General features: G+C 32.0%; 2 protein-coding genes across 4 annotated transcripts in view; one reads left to right on the top strand and one right to left on the bottom strand.

Moving 5' to 3' along the window:
- The window catches only part of LOC128863824 (sushi, von Willebrand factor type A, EGF and pentraxin domain-containing protein 1), a 150,665-nt gene that overhangs the window by 96,318 nt on the left and 30,662 nt on the right, over positions 1-23,685 (bottom strand). The window contains exon 1 of one of the 3 annotated variants that reach the window (XM_054103192.1): positions 20,486-21,682. The exons of the other annotated variants lie outside the window; for them this stretch is intronic. The gene's annotated coding sequence lies outside the window, so the exon portion shown is untranslated. Of the gene's footprint in view, positions 1-20,485; positions 21,683-23,685 lie in introns of those variants that run through there. 3 annotated transcript variants of the gene reach the window in all.
- LOC128863826 (tigger transposable element-derived protein 4-like) lies at positions 14,274-15,858 on the top strand. Its single transcript, XM_054103194.1, has 2 exons — positions 14,274-15,485; positions 15,543-15,858. The coding sequence occupies exon 1, from the start codon at positions 14,378-14,380 to the stop codon at positions 15,326-15,328; it is 951 nt and encodes a 316-aa protein (XP_053959169.1). The 5' UTR covers positions 14,274-14,377; the 3' UTR covers positions 15,329-15,485; positions 15,543-15,858.

The following is a 23,685-nucleotide window of genomic DNA, read 5'->3' as shown; positions in this document are numbered from 1 at the left end:
CCTTAAATGCCTCATTACTCTGCCGCGCCACGGTGTATGTGCATGTATGTTCGCATATAAATGTTTGTGTATGTGTGTGCGAATGCGAATGCGAAGTAAGCAATTTTAGAAAGTCACTCACAGTTATACCACAGTTTGCCAATTGAATTAAAATCAAAACTGCAGAAGTAAAAATCAAAGAAACTATTCACTTGCCAACCGTTGTGGCTAGGCGCCGTGAATGACGACTAACTGGTGGTGTTAGTGGCAACGCGCAAGTAATTAGCTAAGTAATGCATAGGCAAGTGCATAAATACAGGCGAGTGTTTAATGTTAAATGAAAAGCTTCAATTTCACAATTCATGCCGCTGTATCGAATTTAATTGTCTGCTGCTGCATATCTACGCCCTTTTCAAAATCAAATAAAAGCAGCATTGAAACTAGTTTGCCAAATGCGGAGCAAGTGCACTTTTTCTGCATATTTTTCATAACAATTTTTCTTTTAATTTTTTTGTTTTTATTTTTTAAGTATCTTTTTCAATTTTTATATATATTTTTTTCTTTTTATATTTTTTTTGCTCTACTTTACATTCAACCAGATTGAAGTTCGTCGCCTGACCTTCGCATGAGAGCAGGAACAAAAGACTTCAACAGCGAACGCGTCAGTGGCCAGACGGCCAACAAACACAAGCATACAGGTACGGCCACATGCAGAGACTTGAGGCGGATTGTCAGCTGATGCTGCCGCATTGTTGTTGTTGCTAGTTTAACTGTAGTACTGCCAACGCATAACCTTGCAGCTCGATATCCACTTGCAACGCGCAAACGGTGCGTGACACAATAACGTTTTATAGCGTTACTTTTGTTTTTGTATGCCTATTTGTTTTACAAATGCAAGCATATGTGTGTGTATTTGCGCATAGCTGTATTTAATTATTTTGCCTTCTTTTTGTCTGAGAGCAAAATATGGCCAATGATTTGGCTTCCGCTTGTAGTGAAGAATAGGTGGAATTTTTTTGGTTTTATTTTTTTGGTTTTATTTTTTTTTTTTTTTTGTTATGCTGTTATGACGTCATGCCAAAGAACGTTTTTTTTTTTGTTTTTTGGACCTAAGCATTAAGTATTATACATACTTGTGTTCAGTCACATTTTTAGTCAGTGATGACCGAGAGACACAGAGAATGAAAGTATTTCTGCATTCAATCACTCTTTTTGGTATCTAGAAAGGGTGTTGAAATTTTGAATTTTTAGCAATACTGACTAATATATAACTAAGGCGTCTGTTTCTGTGATTAGCGAGACTTTCGCTCAGTGATGCTCGAAAGTAATAGTTATATAGGCTGGGCCATGTAAAATTTGCTTTTGAATCGGCTATACAAAAAAAACTAATCAATATTTCTTCAAACTTTTTTTTTTATTTTGAAGATTGAACATTGTCGTTTATGAATGGAAAATAATATCGTTCAAATGACTGCCACGACTGGCTTTACAGTAGGCCATTCGATCAACCCAATTTTTAAGCACATTTTTGATTGTTTGGGCTCCAATTTCATGAATGGCAACTTCGATTTCGTGTTTTAAAGCATCAATCGTCTCTGGATAAATCGTCCAAAGGGGTTACATCACAGCTCCGAGGCAGTCAATTGATATCGGAATATCGGCTGATTATTCGGTTTTCAAAAACGGTAGCCAAAAGTTCGAGTGTAACTTTGGCAGTGTGACAAGTTGCACCGTCCTGTTGAAACCAAATGTCGTCCATGTCATCCTCTTCAATTTTTGGAAACAACTCGTTGAGCATGCCATGGTAACGCTCGCCATTTACTGTAACCGCGGCTCCTCGCTCATTTTCGAAAAAAATGGCCCGATGATGCCGCGAGACCAAAAATCGCACCAAACAGTGACTCGTTGTGGATGTATTTGCTTCTCTACAGTAACGTATGGATTTTCTGAGTCCCAGATCCGACAATTTTGCTTATTGACGTAGCCACCGATGTGAAAATCAGAAAAGAAGAAGACTCACCACTTTGGAAATAGGTTTTCAATATTTCCCAATTTTGTTCAAGCGCATAGCGTCCCATTTCGTAAATGTCAAACATTTAAGTAAATTATGAACACATTTGACATGTCATTTGTGTTACCATTCTCAAAAAATAGGTGGTTCAAAAAGCAAACGCTTATATGGCCCACCTTGTATATGTACATGATTGAACTTTTTTCTACAAAAATAGTCACTCACAATACAGTCTCAGTCTCATTTGGCCGCTTTTCAGTTTTAGTAAGAAATATGCATTAGTTTTACAGCGTCATAAAATTTTGTGTAATTATACTCAATTCCGCATACACAACTAAACCTGACTTGACCTAATAAAAACTAAAAATTCTTTTTGCTGAACATCATAACCAGAATCGAGGTTTAGTATAATAGCAAACATGAAACTGATGCATAGCCTCTTAAGCATAGATGATGCAGGGGCAATTAACTAAATAGCCCCAGCGTAACCAATAAGTAAATCTCAATCGCATTTTCAAGCACATATGAACATAATTATATGCTAACACATACATACATAAGTATATTTCATATTCGAAATGTATGAATCAATCATTAAAATGCACATTTACACGTATGTATCTAAACAACATTTATAAAAAAAAAATCTTTGTACTTGATGAAAAAATATTTTAATAAATTTTGCTTTTTCGCAGAACCATAACTTGGCCTGCGTATGCGTTGTGGAAGGTGCCGCAACCCACACATATGTATGTACATACACCACGCTTGCTTTGTTGTTATTATTTTTCTGCAACTACAGTACATATAATGAATGGTAAGCAGCTAAAATCTGTTGCTGCTCCTAAGTGATTTGACCTTCAAGCAGCTTAGCTTAAACGTACAGACATTTTTCATTATTTAAAGTCATGAAATTATAGGTGCAGCCAATGAATGGAAACACAGCTTGTGTCGGAAGTTATACAGCGCAGAGATTATGTACAATGATTTAAGATATGGATATATTTTGTTTTATATTTTTTTGTAAGCAAACTTTAGATGCCTTACAATCTTTGCTTGTGGCAAATTATAAGCAACAAAAATTAAATAAAGGCATATACAACAAAAAAATTATTGCTTGACTTGAGACTATCAAGTTTATTAGGATTATTAAGATTAACATACAAGTGTTTTAGGCAAATTTGAAGAATGATAGGCGAATTTGAAGAATGATACCTTGTCACAGCTATAAATAGTTCGAAAGCTATTCAGCGGCAGTGTCTTCTATACCCTGTTTAACAAAATAAATAGTGGCTTACAAATAGCATTGGTTCACAAATTTTGCACTTTACTCGCACTCCGCAAGCCATTATTCGGCAACAGCGATCTACAGGGTTGCCAATATTCGACGGGCCCATCTGGCAACCCTATATCCTTTGACAGAGACGTCAGATCGCTTAATGATATACCCCTTTGGAAGCGACAGTCCAAGCAGATTTTTACCATGGAACAGTATATTTATATTGTTGAAATTGTTGAAATTTACAATTAACAAAAGAAGTCAATTGTGAAAACTCAACGTGCGTATAAAAAATTAAATAATGTGAAAAGTGTGCCTTCTAAGAACACCATTAAATGTTTGTACGAAAGTTTTTCGACTGGTGATGCTCTTTCTAATCCAAAGAGGCCAAATCAAAACCGACCAAGGCGTCGCCAAGGACATCCCAAAATCGCCGTTATCAGCAGTTGGGCATTGCTCAGACCACTTTACAACGAATTATTCACATTGATTTGCATTTATTCCCGTATAAAATTCAATTGACGAAAAAATTGTTGCCTGCGGACAAGCCTCGTCGATTGGAATGGGCTCAAAGAGTCGTCGAAATCCGTCGGGTCCGTCGAATATGGACAACGCTGTACATGGCTATGCGACAATGGCATCCGGTGCACATTTTTGCTATAATCCAAAGTATGTTAAGTAATAATATTTTTGCCCAAGAATCACACCATTTCATCTCTATGTAAAATCCGTCGCTGAGTTCGAAAATCTACATTATTTGTAAGCGCCTTCGATTCGCCACTGCTCTGCTCGCTATCTCTGGACGCTGATCACTTGACGAAAAATTTGCACGTGAAAGCAACAGCAAAATTATCGGGCAAGATTCGCCGCTAACGAGTACTGTTATACCTCATAAAAAATTTGAAAAACTTTTTGATTAAAAACAATTTTTTTATTAAGAACTTTTATATTAAAACACCTCGTTTAAAAACTGAAAATATTTTATTGAACAATATGTAACACAACTTTTTTTAAAAGCTTTTTTGTTAAACAAATTTTTTTAAAAGCTTTTTTATTAAGGGGGAAGTCTACTGTGAATTTTTCAAAAAATCGATTTTTTTTTTATTAGCTTAAAAAATACTTTGAACCCTCTTAAATAAGGTACAATATGTGTTACAGCTGGCTAAATTTTTCTTCGTTGAAATTTCGACCTTTTCCCGAAGCGCTCCAAAGCTTTAAACGCTGAAAACTGAAACTTTAAACGCATTTTTCTCGAAACTAAGTTTTTGTATACGGTGTACACGATATCTCGAGTTCTGATAAATGAATCAGCTTAAAAATTTAATTATATATTCTCTGTAATAGTGTCTCTCGTCTGACATAGGATTTTTTTGATATCGTTATTTGTTAAATTGTTATAAACAATAGTAACGTCAATTTTAGGCAAAAAAAAAGAAAAAAATTTCAAGAATTTTTTTTTCAACGCCAAAATTTTTTATCGACATCGAATCCTACGTCAGACGAGAGTCAATACTATGTATATGGTAACAATATTTTGTTTTTTTGTTTTAGATCACCGAAACGTAAGATTTCATGTACACCGTTTAGGCACCTAAGAAAAGCGGACCTGCGCTTGCAGAAGTGCCACAGCGGCCATTTTGAATATTTTGACTTAAAATTTTTTTTTCAAAAACTTAAATATATAATAAAGATAAGAGTTTAAATAGATTTTATGTACGAGCAATATTTTGTTAGAAATAAAATCCGGAAAATAAGCCTGTTTTCCCCCTTGTCACAGTAGACTTCCCCCTTAAATAAATGTTTGGTACTGAAAATATTTTACTGAAAAAAATGTAAACAAACTTTTTCATTAAACAAATTTTAAAACTCTTGGATTAAAAAATTTTAAAACTCTTGAATTAAAAAATTTTTTTTATCACGAACTTTTATAGTAAATTTTTTTTTTTTTAACTGAAAATATTTTACTGAAAAAAAATGTAACAGAATTTTTTGATTAAAAACAATTTTTTTTATTAAGAATTTTTATGTTACAAAACTTCGTTTAAAAACTGAAAATATTTTATTGAAAAATATGTGACAAATCTTTTTTATCAAAAAAAAAACAATTTTTTTGTTTAACAAATTTTTGTTTACTGAAAATATTATGCTGGAAAAGTTTTTTTAAATAGTTCTAAGAATGCTACTGAAAAATTGTGGTATAGTCAACTTCTGTTTGAACTTCTCTGCTTCTAAGAAACAATCTTCATGACCTTAGTCCCTTAAAGCTGCCCTAAGCATAGAAATGCTCTTATGAAATTTCTGGAAAAGTGGATTGAATTGGCATCATTTTTCTTATGAAACTTGTTAATTAAAAAGTATTTCTAACCTTTTCATTAAAGGCCAAACAAGTTTTTGTTTACTTAAAAATGTTCTAAATTACTTTTAACAATGCCAGAAGAAATGGGCTTTATTCTTGAATATCAAAAAAATTTTTTTTTTATATTTTTTTTTTTTTTTTTTTTTTTTTTGCTTAACTTATATAATAACAAGTTATTTATACAAGTTTTAAAATTGCAGCACCAGCAACGAAGGTCATCAGTTAGAAAAAAAATTATTCTCTGTTTTATTTCCATTTAAACTTCTAAGGAAGCCTCTTCTGAACTTCCTTCCTTAAAGTTACTTCATTGCTAAGCTCTTAGGAAACTAGAAAAGTGGATTGAAGATTAGTGGTTTGGCATCATATTTCTTATAAAATTTATTAATGAAAAAAATGTTCATACAAATATTAATATTAAAAAATAATAGGTCTATTTATAAGTTCGTGCGGTTTTACAACAGATGGCGTAACTTGATTATTATTCCATCGATCCACATTTCCAAACATTCATTGGAGAGCTACTGTCGTAAGGCACAAACGTCAGTATAAGTTTTTTATTTGAAGCGTAAACAACAATATTTTTACCACACTTGAAAATGTCGAATTTCGTGCCAAATAATGTGTTTTTGCGGGGAATTCTTCTTCATTATTTTAATATGAAGAAAAAAGCATCCGAAAGTCATCGTATCTTGGTGGAAGTTTATGGTGAGCATGCTCTATCTGAGCGAACGTGCCAGAAGTGGTTTGCATGCTTTAAAAGTGGTGAATTTGGCTTGGAAGACGAAGAACGCGAGGGTGCGCCGCCAAAGTTCATGGATACCGAATTGGAGGAATTGCTCGATCAAGATCCGGCTCAAACGCAAGAAGAGGTTGCAAAAACTTTGGGAGTTGATCAATCAACCATTTCCAAACGTTTAAAAGCCATGGGAATGATCCGAAAGGTAGGCCATTGGGTGCCGTATGAATTGAAGCCAAGAGACGTTGAACGCCGTTTTATGGCATGCGAACAACTGCTTCAACGGCACAAAAGAAAGGGTTTTTTGCATCGAATTGTGACTGGCGATGAAAAGTGGGTCCATTACGACAATCCAAAACGTCGGGCAACGTATGGACACCCTGGCCATGCTTCAACATCGACGTCGGCGCAGAATATTCATGGCCTGAAGGTTATGCTGTGTATCTGGTGGGACCAGCTGGGTGTTGTGTATTATGAGCTACTGAAACCGAATGAAACGATTACGGGGGATGTCTACCGACGACAATTGATGCGTTTGAGCCGAGCACTGCGAGAAAAACGGCCGCAATACGCCGATAGACACGACAAAGTTATTTTGCAACATGACAATGCTCGGCCACATGTTGCACAAGTGGTCAAAACATACTTAGAAACGCTCAAATGGGATGTCCTACCCCACCCGCCGTATAGTCCAGACCTTGCGCCATCCGATTACTATCTCTTCCGATCGATGCAACATGGCCTGGCTGACCAGCACTTCCGTAATTACGATGAAGTCAAAAAATGGATCGATTCGTGGATTGCGGCAAAACCGACCGAATTTTTCACAAAGGGAATCCGTGAATTGCCAGAAAGATGGGAAAAAGTAGTAGTAAGCGATGGACAATATTTTGAATATTAAATTTGTAACCATTTTACGTCAATAAAGTTTCAAATTTCGAAAAAAACCCGCACGAACTTATTCATAGTCCTAATATATCTTACAAAACATTTTTATTGAAAAAAAAAAATGTTTACTCTAAAAAAATTCTAAATTATATTACATTAAACAATGCCAAAGAAACCAATTTATTGGCTATAAAAAACATTTCTAATCATTTAATTAATTAAACTTCTTCGCCGCTAAAAAAAATTGCCCTTTTGAAACTTTCTTCTTGAAGTAACTTTATTTCCACAAGTACGATTTTTTATAAGTGAAGAAAATATAACTGGTATAGCATTTATTGCAAATATTAAGCTTGTTAAATAAAAATTATTTAATAAAGAGATTTTTTGTGAGAAAAAATACTTTTTTACTGAAAAAAATTTCGCAAATACTTTTAAAACTTCCACTAAAGCCAATTTTTTTGATATTAAAAACATTTTACTGTGTTTTTTTTTCTATTTAGTTTCCTTTGCCGCTAAAAATAATTACCCGTTTTAAGCTTTCTATTCACTTTATGATTTCCTGTAAAATGAAGGGACAATGTAAAAGTAGGACACAATCAATGAGCGGGCAATAATGGATTATATAATAAATTTCATGAATATTTCTTACACAGTTTTTTTATTGCGTAAAAATTAATAAATATTTCTAACAAAACTTTTCTATTGAATCATGCTTATTTTTGATAAATATAATGAATTTCATGAATAGTTTTTAAAATTTTTTTCTATCCACAAAATTTATATAATATATCTAACAAAGCGTTTTTTATAACAAAAAAAAATATGCATATTTTTGTTAAGGCTTCTGTAATAAAACTATTGCTATTGATTTCGTGTATAACAAAATTTTGTATTTGTAAACTTTGTATTATAAAAAATGTTCACACACACGCTGCCCTCTCTACTTTTACGTCATATCTTTGTGTAATTCGTAACAATCCCAAAACTAAAAGTAGGTTAATGCAATTTTCAAAAAGCAAATGCACGAACATAAAAATTTTATAATTTTTTATATTTACAATAAACACACATCAATGCAACTCAAACTAAGCTAATGCAACGCCACTCCTGCTGAGGCGTCTTCTTCGAGTTAATGCGCCTTTCACATGCAAATGTGCAAGCGGCTTAGTAAATTGGGAAAAAAAAAGAAAATAAGAGGAAGAAAATTTAGTGATTTGAAAGCCACTATTTATTAGGCCACACAAAAAAAATTAGCAGTTTGAAGTTAGTGAAATGAAACATTGAAGCTACAAAGCTAAATTAATGGAAAATTTTAGCAAAGAAAAAATGTATGCTCACTGATATTTGCGATCGCAAGCAATAAGCTGGATAAGACGAAAATCATGCCTTCGAGCAGAAGCACTTTATATAACGGTATATTATGCAGTAGACAGTAGTTGAAGATGGTGTGTTTTTTTTTAATAGTTATTTTAAAAAGTATTGCACAATTTTGTCTTAATTCGAATGTTGCGTGAGACCGGATGTGGTATGAAGTATACAATACGCAGAAAAATTGTAAGAGATCCACATAATGACAAGTTCTGACAATTTATTTATGCTTTAACTTAACTTTAACTTAATTTTAACTTAAACTTTTTTTTTTTAAATACAATATAAATAATAAGGGTGGTTAAGTTTTAAGAGCCGGTGTTGATTTTGAATAACATACAATTTTTTCAGGAAATTATTATCATTTCTCTTTATTATGATAATACTGGTATAGCTCAATTACGAATAGAATAAACTATCGGCCAAATGGCCGCCGCGGCCTCGACAGCACCCCTCCATCCGATGGTCCAAAGTTTCGTTGACGCTGAGGCATAATTGAGGTTCTATGCCGTTAATGTGTCGAAATATCTCATCCTTTAGCTCTTGAATTATTGCTGGCTTATCGACGTACACCTTTTCTTTCAAATAACGCCAAAGAAAGAAGTCCAACGGTGTCGTTGACGTTTAGGTGTAGTTCACATTCAACATCGGTCCTTGAAATTTAACCACCCTTTATAACAAAAAACGCATTAATCCAAGTTTAAAAATGTTTACTAGTTTTATAAAAAGTCCACAAATTTTCATCCAAATTTCAAATTTTAAATCAGTTAATTTTGCTTTATATTTTTATGTATTCATTCCAGGACTAAAACCACCTAAACCCAAGCTTCCAACTTTATGCAAGTTTATTAAACTTTCACCCAATTTCCGTCAAAATTTTAAACTTTTTATTCAGAACTTTTTCTCAAAATTTCGAAACATGCAGTTTTATAGCCTATTTATTATGATAAAGTGCTAAAAAATTACCTGATTATCGATCTTTACTTTTTTTTTTTTGAAATGTTGCCCATTTTCTTCTAATATAAACAAAAAATGTGCACTCGGTATAACACGAAAATGCGCAACAGCGTCAAGGAAAACAATCAGCAAAACTCAGCGCAAGTTTCCGTAAAATTGAATGGGCTATAAAATTGCATGCTCGGAATTTTTCCAAAAATTCTGAATAAAAATTATAAAATTTTAACGGAAATTGTATGTAAATCAAGAAGTGTGCATTAAGTTCCAAACTTGCATTTAGATAGTTTTTGTCTTGGTATAAATGTATGAAAATACAACAAAAAATAATTGCAATTAATTTAAAAATCAAATATAGTAAAAACCTTATAACTATGTCACTCACTTAGTTCTAATATATATTCCCAGATATGTATATGTATATGCACACGTGTAACATAAGTACAGTAACGGCCCATATGCGCATGGGTGTATGCTACATTATTTTACGCTTCACTTTCAATAACTTTGCCTTGTTATGTTAAGATGTTATGCGCCAACCTAAATCCCACTAATCTCTCCATTGCACCAACAGCTCTGGCTGGCTCACAATCGTATCAGAACAGCGCTTTAGTGCTACTCGGCGAGAGCCAGTCTGGTACTTTAGCCATTTCACCTGCCTACCTATATTATGATTACATTAGACTAAAATATAAAGAACAGATTATTTTACATTAAATTCCTTCGTACTGCGATCAATAAATTCTACGCATCGTTTACGGAAACTTTTAGTTATTTGATTTTGTTGATCAAAGCATTTAGCCAAACTTAGACGCCACTAGACAGAGTCAATGCTACGGCTAATTTAGTTAAACCTTAGGGATCAATCACTTCTCTACCACCTGAAATTATTTATGTAAGTTAATAAATGCGAATGCTGCCTTCCTTTGATATGTACGAATAGCCAGCCACATAATACGACATTGAAGCGCAACTCAATACAATTAAATGAACTACAATAATTTGCATGGCAAAAGAATTCGTGTCGCCTATGAATATTAATTCATTCATTTCTATAAAAAAAAAAAGTTGAGTCATGAGCACGAAAAATAAATCGGGTTAGATAAACAAAGCAATTCAGATATATTCAAATAAAAAAGTAAAATATATCTTTATTCAAAGATTAAACGCGCCAAAGATTGACCGAAAAGGTGGCACTTATTAAAAAAAAAATTATATATATTAAAAAAGTGGAATTCAAGCATTTCTAGCTTAATGATATGTAACTGGGTAATTATGAATCTGGAAAAAAAAATTTCCAAAGTGTTGAATCACCTTTTTTGCTAAGTATTATTGTGATTGCGGTCGCTTGATTAATTCAAGATGAGCTCATTGGCTAGACAAACCAGCAGCAGCAGCAGCATCAAAGTTGAGAAAATGTATGATAAAAATAACTTAAAAGCTTGAGTTTGCGCAAGTCAGAAAAAAATAATAATAATTATGAGTAGTTTCATCGATCCAAAGCATCTTCCTCTAGTGTGTAAATACTTATTTATTGCTAAATTTAGCATTTCCTTTATTGAGAATTGATTTGTATTTATGCCCATGGCGCAAGCCTTATGTGCCTTAGCAAACATTCACGCATATTTCACGCAATCGCGCCTCCATTGAAATTCTTTGCAATCGCCAAAATTGATGCTGAGAATACGCAAAGCAATCAGCTTACCAATAATTACCTAAAACATTTTTGATTTTCGTTTACCGCGCCTACACAAAATTCTAGTGAGCTTAAAAACCGGTTTCATGTTTGGCGCTAACGGCTTGCCAAAAAACAAAAACAAAACAAATTATTCGAAGCATTTTATAAATAATTATTTATAATTAGTTTTGCTTATTTTATGACTTGTGCCAAAGAAAACGCCTACGAGAGTAGTGAAGCGCTCTATTAATGGAGGTTGTCAATTAAGACGGGTTTTGGTATTCAAATTTTTTTGAAGAAAATTAGGAATTATTTGTGATTTTGAAAAAAATGTTTCAATTAGTATGAAATAGCAAAATCTTTTAATCACTCCCCAGATGTTTTGAGGCTTAATTTTTATTTAGAACTAACCCGAAGTCTTGTTTGTATAACAATCGACTACATTCTCAGCTGCAGTGGATAGTTCGGTCCACTTAGATAAACTTCCGAAGCTGCCTAGAATATACACAGGTAATGCTCCGAGCATATTTCGGATCTGTACTCACACGAATTAGAATTTATCAAAATCAAAGAAGTCGTCGTCGAAATGCGGCAGTCGAAGACCACACTCAGCATTTATCAGTAAATTTGGAGACAGTTGAAACATTCAATTTTAAGGGGACAGATACCTGTAAAATTTCGAAAAACATTTTTTTTTTTTCATAAAATGTTAATATAATCCTTTAAGAATGTGTCAAAAAAATTTTAGAACGTAAATTTAAGTATATCTTATATTATAGATCCTCAACCGTGACGACTCTATTCTTTGTGTTCGAGAGCTGGGAGAGGTATAGTTACGTTGCCGACTTTAGACGCGTTTTTCTCAAAATAAATATGAATTGGCGTACACGATAACTCGAAAAGTTATTGATCGATCTCCCTGAAATTTTGCACACATCTTTTTTATGATAGTACTTTCTATGTGAATTTACAATTTTTCTAAAATTTTTTTAACAAATAATTTTTTCGAAGCAAAAATAGTAGGAAAATTCGCCCCAAAATTCATTTTTTTCTATTTTTTTTAATTCATATAGAAATTATGACATTAATAAAGAAAAAAATTTTGATTTTTTGTATTCAGGTCACTGACGTCTATGATACAATGAACGCCGATTGAGAAGTTCCGCTGCGACCTTCCTGGAAGAATTGAGTGTACGTCCGCCATTTTAAGTGATTAAAAAAAAATGTATATCTATTATTCTAATCTGTAAATAAACTGTATACCAATGTTGAAAAAAATATATCGACTTCTTCATTTTAAATAATTTTAATGAAAATCAGGGAGAATATGGCCGTTTACAGGTATCTGTCCCCTTAAGAACGATAATGCAAAAAATCTTTCATGTCAAGCAGCTGAACCTCGTATCTGCGGCATTCAAATAACAGCAGATCTTTCTCTCTATATAATTGCGAACTTCACCCCAGAAGCAACGATGATTGCCATAAAATTACAGGTAGAAGCAACAAATTTATTTTCACAAGGAAATTCAAGTTAAGCTAGTTGCGCTCAGCTGATATAAAAATGTTGTACAAAAATTCATTATTTATACAAAAATCTCTAATGTTGCTTTTTCTCTCAATGCTTCCTTAATGGCTGCTGTTAGCTAAGTTTTGATATCAGTATGCGATAGTCACTTCTTCATTATCCAGCCATTAGTCGAAGCAATTTTTACTTCTTGTTCAGCTTTTTTTAATTTCTTTTCCATCTTGTGTACGATTGTTAATCTTTATTTGCTTGCTGATATATAAGTCTTTATTTGGCCACAACACAAAAAAGAAGAAAAAGCGGAAAGTCAAAAGCCAGAAGCAACAAGTGGCATCGTTTGATTTCAATGGTGGCAGCGCGACAGCGACACCACAGCTGCACTCAATCGGTTGAACTTTCACTTGGGCAAGTTGGACTTCTTTCAAAGAAGTTTTGCTTTTCTCTTTTCCCTCCGCCATGGCTTGCTTGGCACTTGGCTTACATGCGCTGGTGGAGAGTCTTCATGCAAGCATTGATGCCGCGACAAATATCATCGGAGTTGTGAGTGTATGGGTATGTGTGATATGTATGTGTATGCTTGTGCGACTTGTGCGGCTTTTACCACTTTTGCAAAAATTCCAGCGTTTTTTTCTTGTTTTTTTTTTTGTTTTTGCCTGATAACTTCTGAGCAGCAAACGGGTTTTTCTTGAACTCTTTTCGCTATTCGATTTAAATATTTTTGCATGGTTTAATAAATTTTTTACCAATGGCGGAAAATATTACTTATATGTTTGGAGGAATGCATAAATAATTTTCCATTTTATTTTTCACAAAAGTTTTTTTTACAATTTTGGTTTTAAAATTTTTTTTACCATTTTTTTAACTTTTTCTTTAGTTTTTAATTTTTTAATTTTTTTTTTAATTAAAGGCTAGCAAAACCGAAACTTGCTAGTTTTTCAAATATTTTTTATGTACACAAAAAACGGCTAACATAAAAACACAAACAGAAAAATATAAGCAAAAAATATAAAAATGAAAAATATAGTCAAAAGAAAATATAGTACAGTCGAACTTCTCTACAGTGAACTTCCATATAATGAAGCTCTCCTTATAATGAACTGGTTTCGAAGACACTGCTTTTTCGTTCTACTTTCGGTGTATTTTTGTCTCCTTATAATGAATTTCTATATAGTGAAGTTTTCTATATAATGAACAAATTTTACAGCTGGAAATTCAAGCGTCCTAAGTTTTTGTCTCCATATAGTGATTTTTTTCAAAAGTTTTCTGTTGCAAAAAATTACAGTTAGATGTGGACAAACTGTAATGAGGGGAATCCCAAAATTAAAACAGAAATAGCTGAGCTATTACAGTTTTATTCAGTGATTGAAGTTAAAATGACGCATCGAAGCAGCATTTCGCTTGAAAAAAATTTATTAATGATTAACAAAGTTAATGAAGGAAAGAAAAAAAAAAAGATATTGCCAATGAATTCGGAGTTCTTCCCAGCACTAAATCAAATATTTTAAAAAATAAGGAAGTGATTTTAAAAACTGCGGAGGATTTGGCAGTAAATACCAAACGCAAAAGACTTCGACCTTGTCATTTTGAGGATATTGACGAAGCAATGCTGAAATGGTTACTCGTTGCACGTGGTAAGAATCTCCCTTTATCTGGACCATTATTGAAGCAAAAGGCCAAAGATTTTGCGGAAGCACTAGGACACCACGAATTTGAGGCAAGTACAGGTTGGTTAGACAAGTTCAAAAGTCGGCATGGCGTTATTCAAAAGACATTATGTGGGGAAAGTGCTGACGCCAACATAGAAAACCGTGATGAATGGGTAACGAACGTCTTACCGAAATTAATTGAAAATTACAACATTAACGACATTTTTAATGCCGACGAGACTGCTCTGTTTTTCAAATGCTTGCCAACTAAAACACTGGCATTCAAAAATGAAAAATGCTTTGGTGGGAAGCAAAGCAAGGAGAGAATAACTGTCCTGGTGGGAAGCAATATGACTGGATCAGAAAAGCTAAAATTGCTGGTAATCGGAAAGGCCAAAAATCCGAGGTACTTCAAGGGAATAAAATCTTTAGGTGTCGATTATGAGTTTAACAAAAAAGCATGGATGGCCAGTGAGATTTCTACGAAATGGATTGTAAAACTCGACAAAAAATTTTGTGATCAAAACAGAAAGGTGTTGTTTTTTGTTGATAACTGCACTGCCCACCCTAAAGATGTGAGAGACAAGTTGAGACACATTCATATCGCTTATTTTCCTCCCAACATGACTTCGTTACTGCAACCAATGGACCAAGGCATTATCTACAACATGAAACAACATTACAGAAAACGAATTTTAACGAATATACTGACTCAAGTGGATGAGGGAAATTCTGTTATGGCCATAGACTTGCTGCAAGCAGTTCGAAATCTTAGCAATATATGGAATGTCTATGTTAAACCAGAAACAGTTGCCAACTGTTTTAAAAAGGCTGGATTTTCAAAAGATGTTATGCAGATTCCATTTGAGCATTGGGATGAAGAGGACCTTCTTTCAATATCGGATTAGGCTGCTTTACAGTCTTCATTTAAAAAAGTAGCAAATATCGAAGCATCGTTTGATGACTACGTAAATGTTGATAATGGTGTGCAGACTTGGGACAAACCATCCGAAGAAGATATTCTCAACAGCATTTTTGAAAGTCGCGGAGTTCCAGCTGAACCTGGTAAGCATTTATCTTTTTATAGTCAAACAAAAATTTAATATGTAAATATTATTTCAGATAACGATGAACACGATTTGACCGTTGAAGAATTGGCAGAAACTGAGGAGGCATTACCTACGTTGATACAAGCTGCTTCATCCATTAGCGTAATTAGAGCCTTTGTGGAAATGAGGAGTGACGTGCCGATTAATGTTTTCAACTCTCTACATGATTTGGAAGCTTTTATTGAAAATGAAAAATGGAAGACTGTAATTCAAACCAAACTCACTGATTATTTTAAATAAAATTACATAAAAAATCAATGTTTCTTTATAATGAAGTTTCTATATAGTGAAGTGATTTTCAGGTCCCGTGCGAATTCACTATATGGAAGTTCGACTGTATATGAAAAAAAAAAACAAATAAAATAAGAAATTCAAATCAAAATAAGTAATAAGATAATTTGTCTGATTTTTTCATCTAAACTTATATCGTTTGTCGTTTTTGAAAGCAAAATATATGAAATAAAAAAAAAACATTTAGATAAGTACCAGGCTTCATTGAAAAAGTTAGCTAAAGATTAAATATTAAAAGTGCATATTTCTTGAATTACAAAAGAAGTAAGAAGAAAGCCATTTGCAAACATAAAAAATTCGTATTGGCCTTTGAAGTATTTTGTATTGAACTTTAATGTCGAAAAAGTATTACTGCTTCCGCTTTCTTTTATCCACTTATAGAATAGAATGGAATAAATTTAAGATTTATCCATTTATAGAAGGGAATAGAATAAATTGAAGGTTTGCACTTCGACCTTATGGCCTTGTATGCCCTCTACTCAGCACAGTAACTCATCCAGACCCAGTTCCCTTATTAAACTCAAGAGAGACCCGGGTTGGGCTAAGCTGACCGAGGTGCCTGTACCTTCTCCGCGCTATAATTCCACATTCGAAAAAAAAGGAGAAGGTGTATGGCGAATTTATCGCAGAAAAATCAAGAGTCAGTGGATCATATCCCAATCTTGTGCAGATGACTTCGCAATCGGCTATGGCTTGAGAGAATGCCTGCGAGCATTCTCAATTTATACTTAGAGAGGGTTAAGTAAACTTTAGGTAATCTTTGGCAAAAGTTCTAGTTTTGTAATAGAACTAGTTTTGTAATAGAACTAGTTTTGTAATAGAACATACAATTTCTTCACAGATGGCTCCAAAATGACGTGAGGAGTAGGAGCGTTTATCTTCTGCCCGTAGTTGGATCTTCAAAAGCCAGGCTTCCTAATTACCGTAGCAGATTTCAAGCTGAGATCTAGACTGTAACTAAAGCAGCTGGACTAGCTTTGGATTTTACTCCCCTCACCACTCGCATAAACATCTTCATCGATAGTCAAGCTGCTATTCAAGCAATAATGGCTGTAATTACTAGCTGGGAATGCGTGCAATTTTTATAATATTTACTTTTTCAATTTTCAACCTTTCAAACAAATTTTATTATTTTTAAAATATTTTTTGTACAATATTTATTTTTTTAATTTTTAAGCTTTAAAGCAAATTTTATTACTTTTATTATTATTTATAAAATATTTTTTTATAATAATTACTTTTTAAACTTGAAAGTAAATTTTATTATTTTTAAAATATTTTTTGTAATTTTTAATTTTTAAGCTTAAAAGCAAACTTTATTATCTTTAAAATATTTTTGTCTTATTGTTTTTAAAATATTTTTTTATAATATTTAATTTTTTAAATTTTTAAGCTTTAAAGCAAATTTCATTATTTTTAAAATATTTTTTTTTATAATATTTAATTTTTTAAATTTTTAAGCTTCAAAGCAAATTTTATTATTTTTAAAATATTTTTTTTATAATACTTAATTTTTTTAATTTCTCAGCTTTAAAGCAAATTTTATTACTTTTAAAGGATTTTTTTATTAATAGGACTATGAATAAGTTCGTTACGGTTTTACAACAGATGGCGTAACTTGATTATTATTCCATCGATCCACATTTCCAAACATTCATTGGAGAGCTACTGTCGTAAGGCACAAACGTCAGTATAAGTTTTTTATTTGAAGCGTAAACAACAATATTTTTACCACACTTGAAAATGTCGAATTTCGTGCCAAATAATGTGTTTTTGCGGGGAATTCTTCTTCATTATTTTAATATGAAGAAAAAAGCAGCCGAAAGTCATCGTATCTTGGTGGAAGTTAATGGTGAGCATGCTCTATCTGAGCGAACGTGCCAGAAGTGGTTTGCACGCTTTAAAAGTGGTGATTTTGGCTTGGAAGACGAAGAACGCGAGGGTGCGCCGCCAAAGTTCATGGATACCGAATTGGAGGAATTGCTCGATCAAGATCCGGCTCAAACGCAAGAAGAGGTTGCAAAAACTTTGGGAGTTGATCAATCAACCATTTCCAAACGTTTAAAAGGCATGGGAATGATCCGAAAGGTAGGCCATTGGGTGCCGTATGAATTGAAGCCAAGAGACGTTGAACGCCGTTTTATGGCATGCGAACAACTGCTTCAACGGCACAAAAGAAAGGGTTTTTTGCATCGAATTGTGACTGGCGATGAAAAGTGGGTCCATTACGACAATCCAAAACGTCGGGCAACGTATGGATACCCTGGCCATGCTTCAACATCGACGTCGGCGCAGAATATTCATGGCCTGAAGGTTATGCTGTGTATCTGGTGGGACCAGCTGGGTGTTGTGTATTATGAGCTACTGAAACCGAATGAAACGATTACGGGGGATGTCTACCGACGACAATTGATGCGTTTGAGCCGAGCACTGCGAGAAAAACGGCCGCAATACGCCGATAGACACGACAAAGTTATTTTGCAACATGACAATGCTCGGCCACATGTTGCACAAGTGGTCAAAACATACTTAGAAACGCTCAAATGGGATGTCCTACCCCACCCGCCGTATAGTCCAGACCTTGCGCCATCCGATTACTATCTCTTCCGATCGATGCAACATGGCCTGGCTGACCAGCACTTCCGTAATTACGATGAAGTCAAAAAATGGATCGATTCGTGGATTGCGGCAAAACCGACCGAATTTTTCACAAAGGGAATCCGTGAATTGCCAGAAAGATGGGAAAAAGTAGTAGTAAGCGATGGACAATATTTTGAATATTAAATTTGTAACCATTTTACGTCAATAAAGTTTCAAATTTCGAAAAAAAACCGCACGAACTTATTCATAGTCCTATTATTATTTATAAAACATCTTTTTATAATAATTACTTTTTAAACTTGAAAGTAAATTTTATTATTTTTAAAAAATTTTTGTAATTTTTAATTTTTAAGCTTTGAAGTAAATTTTATTTTCTTTCAAGTATTTTTTTTATTATTATTTTTAAAATATCTTTTTTATGTTATTTAATTTTTTTAATTTTTAAGCTTTGAAGCAAATTTTATTATTTTTAAAATATTTTTTGTATTATATTTAATTTTTAAGCTGTAAAGCAAATTTTATTACTTTTAAGGGATTTTTTTATTATTATTTATAAAATATTTTTTTATAATAATTACTTTTTAAACTTGAAAGTAAATTTTAATGTTTTTTAAAATATTTTTTTTATAATATTTAATTTTCTTCTAATTCTATTCTCAGTTTTAAAGCAAATTTTATTACTTTTAAAGGATTTTTTTATTATTATTTATAAAATATTTTTATTTTACTTTTTAAACTTGAAAGTAAATTTTATTATTTTTAAAATATTTTTTGTAATTTTTAATTTTTAAGCTTTCAAGCAAATTTTATTATTTTTAAAATATTTTTTTATAATATTTAATTTTTTTAATTTTTAAGCTTTGAAGCTAATTTTATTATGTTTACATATTTTTTACACTGTTTAATTTTGTAATTTTCAAACTTGGAAGCAAATTTTATTATTTTTAAAATATTTTTTTATAATACTTAATTTTTTAATTTTTAAGCTTAAAAGCAAATTTTATTATTTTTAACATTTTTTTTATACCCAATAAATATTTCATTTATTTTTGGTTTTTTATTTAAATATGCAAGTGCTTCAGAAAAACTTTTAAGGCGTATTTTTTTTTTATAATCTTTTTATTTATTTTTATTTTCTTGAAATAAAAAATATGTTGTGTTCTTTACATTTTAAGGTTCGAAGCATTTGGTTTTAAATATTTATTAAAACCTAAATTTGCCATTTTCATCAGACAAATCAACCAACTACCGATATCGATAGTTCAAATGCAGCTAAAAACTTGCCTATGTATAATGCTTTGAAATAAAATTTTAATTAATAATATTAATTTTTTACGCATTTTTAGTTTTCAAAGATTTACTGTTTTTTAATTTTTTTTTTTATTTTTTTTTTTTTAATAATTATTTCTTATTATAATTCTTCTCTTTGTTTTTGCTTCTTTATATTTTTTTTTCGTAATTAGTTTGCACAGATTTTATAGATTTTCAATGTTCGTCGAAGCTTTCTCTTATTTTTATAAATATTTTACACATATCTCTATTTTTTTCCAAATGCATATTTTTCGTGTTTTTTATGAAACTTTCTGTTCTTTTTTTTTAGCTATGAATTTTAACACATTTTATTCTTCAAATATTCATTATAAGTAGGCATTGCCTCCAAAGTAGGCATCGTGCAACTTCATTCTGAAACTTTTTTGTTTTAACTTTTTACTTTGAGTCATGAAGGTCAACATTAATTACCACATGAGAGTAAAATTTGGGTTAACGGCACTTTGACACAGCAGCCAAGCACACGCCAACAAACAACATAAACACGCAAACATGTTTAGATGCCGCCGCCACCACCACCAGGCTGGACAAACATTTCCGATGAAAAAAAATTTGTTTAAAATTAAAAATGAATTGCGTAACACTGACACAATTTTTTAGAGATTTTTTTACATTTCCTTGCGCATGATTTCATGTATTGTTTGAAAAAATCCAACACCCCAAACAGGCACACACAACACTCAGCTATATTTATAAGTAGGTAAGACGTTACAATGAGAAAAAATTAATTCGTACCCTTTAACACCGTAGTTTTGGAGCACACTGCAATCACACAAGTCACGCAATACGGACTAGCCAAACAAAAAAAAAACAAAAACCACTAACGGTCACAACACCAAAAAGTGTTAACTCGAAACGATAACTACGCGTGCGCTCCGGCCGTTTACGAGCGCTTTAGACGACGGGTACTGTTTCCTAACTGAAAGCCAGAACTTCACAAGCCAAGCAAGCAAGCGGCAGCTCGGCGCTGACAAGCAAGAAAACTGTGCAGCTACTAAACCAACACACATTCACAAAGGAAAAGTAAATAAAAAGCGCGAGCAACCGCAAACCGGTATGCGAGCAAACAAAGCTACGCCTAAGTGCGGATGTGTGTGCGCTTGTGCTCTCGTACGCACACAAAAGCACTGACTTGAATGCGTGTGTGTGTGTGTGCGTGTGCATATCGGAGTACCCAGCATCAACGCCACGTTCTTCGCATTATGAACTTCGAAGTCTGCCTAAAATTCAATTTTTAAAATTTCGAATTCTCGACTCTGAAATTACTGTTATTGTGCGCAATCAGGTGTTAAATTTTGTATGCGCGAGTATTTACGTGTGTCAAGAAGATTTGTGCGGCACACCCCATACACCTTTACAATGTAATTCCAATCAATACCACCAACAAACGGCCCACCGCAGGAGCTCAGTGATGCCGATTACAAATTATTAGATATGTTTGCATGTGTGTGTGTGTGTGTGTGTAGTTACATATGTACAGAAGTATGCAAAATAGCCAGCCTACAAGCAGACCTAATGAACTAGTTTTCCACGATCTCCACTCAAGCTGCTTACGCTGCCCAGTCAGCCTATGGAATGCTGCTGGCCGTATCAACCTGCCAACCATCGAACTGCGTCTAGCATGGGACCAACAACAAAGAGCAGCTGCTGCTGGATGCTGTTTTTAATTTTAATTTTATGCAACGACTTTAGTTTGTAACCTAATTTGCCGCTCGAGGCGGCAGTGTTAGTGGAGAGCTTCAAGCATGGAACGGAACGAATTGGAGAAAATAGACAAAAATAGAAATATTTTAGGCGGCTCTGTTAGAACAGCGCATGTGGCGTGGCTCGAAGAAAGCGGCAAATTTATGCGGCACACGAAAATTTTAATTTTTTTCTTGGCACATAAAAAAGGAGCATGCAGATGCATAGATAAAAATTTAAGTTGTGAGACTTGGTAAGAATCTGCATTAATTAAATATTTTTGTTTTGATTGAATTGATTAGTTTTAAATTCCAAAGCTTAATTGTGTATTCACCTAAAAGTTTTTTTGTCTAGTTAACTTTCTGGTAAAAATAAATGAAGTGATAAAAAAATATTAGATTTAAAGAATTGTTTTAAATAATTGGATAAAAACTATTTCAATTACCCCAAAAATGAAAAATAAATGATTAAAAAAATTATAAGAAGTTGTTTTCTCTATATTAAAAATATTCGATGAAAAAATATTGAAATTAAAAAAATATTTATTTGGTTATGTTTTGAAATTGCTTGCAATATCTTTAAAAAAATTTATTTCAAAAAAATGTGTTAAGAAAACAATTTATTAAAAAAAAAATTGTAGGAGTAATATTTTCTACATTCAAAATATTTGATCAAAAAAATATTGAAATGAAAAATAAATTTTTTTTTGTATGTCTTCAAATTGTTTCTTATATCTTAAAAAAAACTTATATTCAAAAAATGTATTAAAAAAAATTAATTAAAAAAAATGTATTAGAAAAAATGTATTAAAAAAAAATTATTAAAAAAAATTTTAAGAATACTTTTTCTATATTGAAAACATTCGATCAAAAAAAAATATTGAAATGACAATTTTACATTTTTTTTTGTATGTTTTCAAATTCTTTCTAATTATTTCTAATAACAGAAACCAAATTATTTCAAATTATTTAAAAAAAACACTTTATGAAACAAATTTTAGGAATAATTTTTTCTGTATTCAAAGCATTTGATGATAAAAATATTGAAATGAAATTTTTTTTTTTTGGGTATATTTACAAATTGTTTCTAATTATTTCTAATAACAGAAACCAAATTATTAAAAAAAAAAAATAAGTTAGTATAAAAAATGTTAGGAATAATTTTTTCTATATTCAAAACATTCGATCAAAAAAATATTGAAATGAAAAATTATTTTTTTTGGTATATTTTCAAATTTCTAATTATTTGTAATAACTGTAAAAAACTATTTCAAAAATTTTACCAAAATTAAAAAAAAAGAATTTTAAATGTTTCACAATTAATTTTTCTATATCCAAAATATTCGATGACAAAAATACTGAAATAAAAAAAATATTTTTTTGTTACGTCTTTAAATTATTTTTAATTGTCTTTTTTAACTTTAAGAAGTTTGTTTTAATCGCTCCAAAAATTTTTAGAATTTTTTTCTAATTCGAAATAACACTGTGCGACGGTGAAATTATACTTTTATGAAGACCTAGCACAACTTGTAGGTATAGTAAAACTAAGAAAAATAGTATAGGAGAAATTTCCAATACACCCCCAAAATCCCCTTTTATGGCCATAAAACCGTTTTTCAGTAGGTTGATGTGAACAATCACTCCTAACTTCGCCAATTTCTATCCGATTTCGAATTTGTTTTTTTAGTTCGTAAGAACAAAAACAAGCCTTTTTGACAGTGTGTTGACATTTTTTCTGAAATGACAACTGACGAGACTGTAGACGGAAGTATTTGGAATTTTTTTATTTTTTCTCTATTTTTTCAACTTTGACATAATTTTTACGATATTATCCGATATTGGAGATTTTTTTTAGTACCCTACTGTTATAGTAAATTTAATTTTGCGTCGAATGAGCTATATTTGACTGTAATTGAATTAAAATTAATAGAGTTGTCTGAGTTTTAAGATTTTGCTTTTTTTTTACTAATTTGGTACGTAGGTATAGCTTACGCTAAATGGGAATAAGGACGTGTTTTGATGCGTTATTATAGATACGTAATATCTACTGGAGTGTATATGTATACATAAGAGTACACTGTACTGCATACAACAGAACTGGTTAGAACTTACGAAAATATCTGACATATTATAGCACATTTTTTTTTTTCAATAGAAATATGAAAAGGCTCCCAAGTGTACTAAAGCTCACACTGTACATTGATTAACAAAAGAAGTTTGTTATTATAATTTAACCTTATTAAAACGTCAAAG

This window comes from Anastrepha ludens, chromosome 5, assembly GCF_028408465.1.
Source record: "Anastrepha ludens isolate Willacy chromosome 5, idAnaLude1.1, whole genome shotgun sequence".
Classification (NCBI taxonomy): Eukaryota; Metazoa; Arthropoda; class Insecta; order Diptera; family Tephritidae; genus Anastrepha; species Anastrepha ludens.
This window is presented reverse-complemented; position numbering and strand designations above follow the sequence as displayed.

Coding starts and splice junctions, on each gene's coding strand:
- LOC128863826 (XM_054103194.1), top strand. CDS start 14,378: ATGCTGAAATGGTTACTCGTTGCACGTGGTAAGAATCTCCCTTTATCT.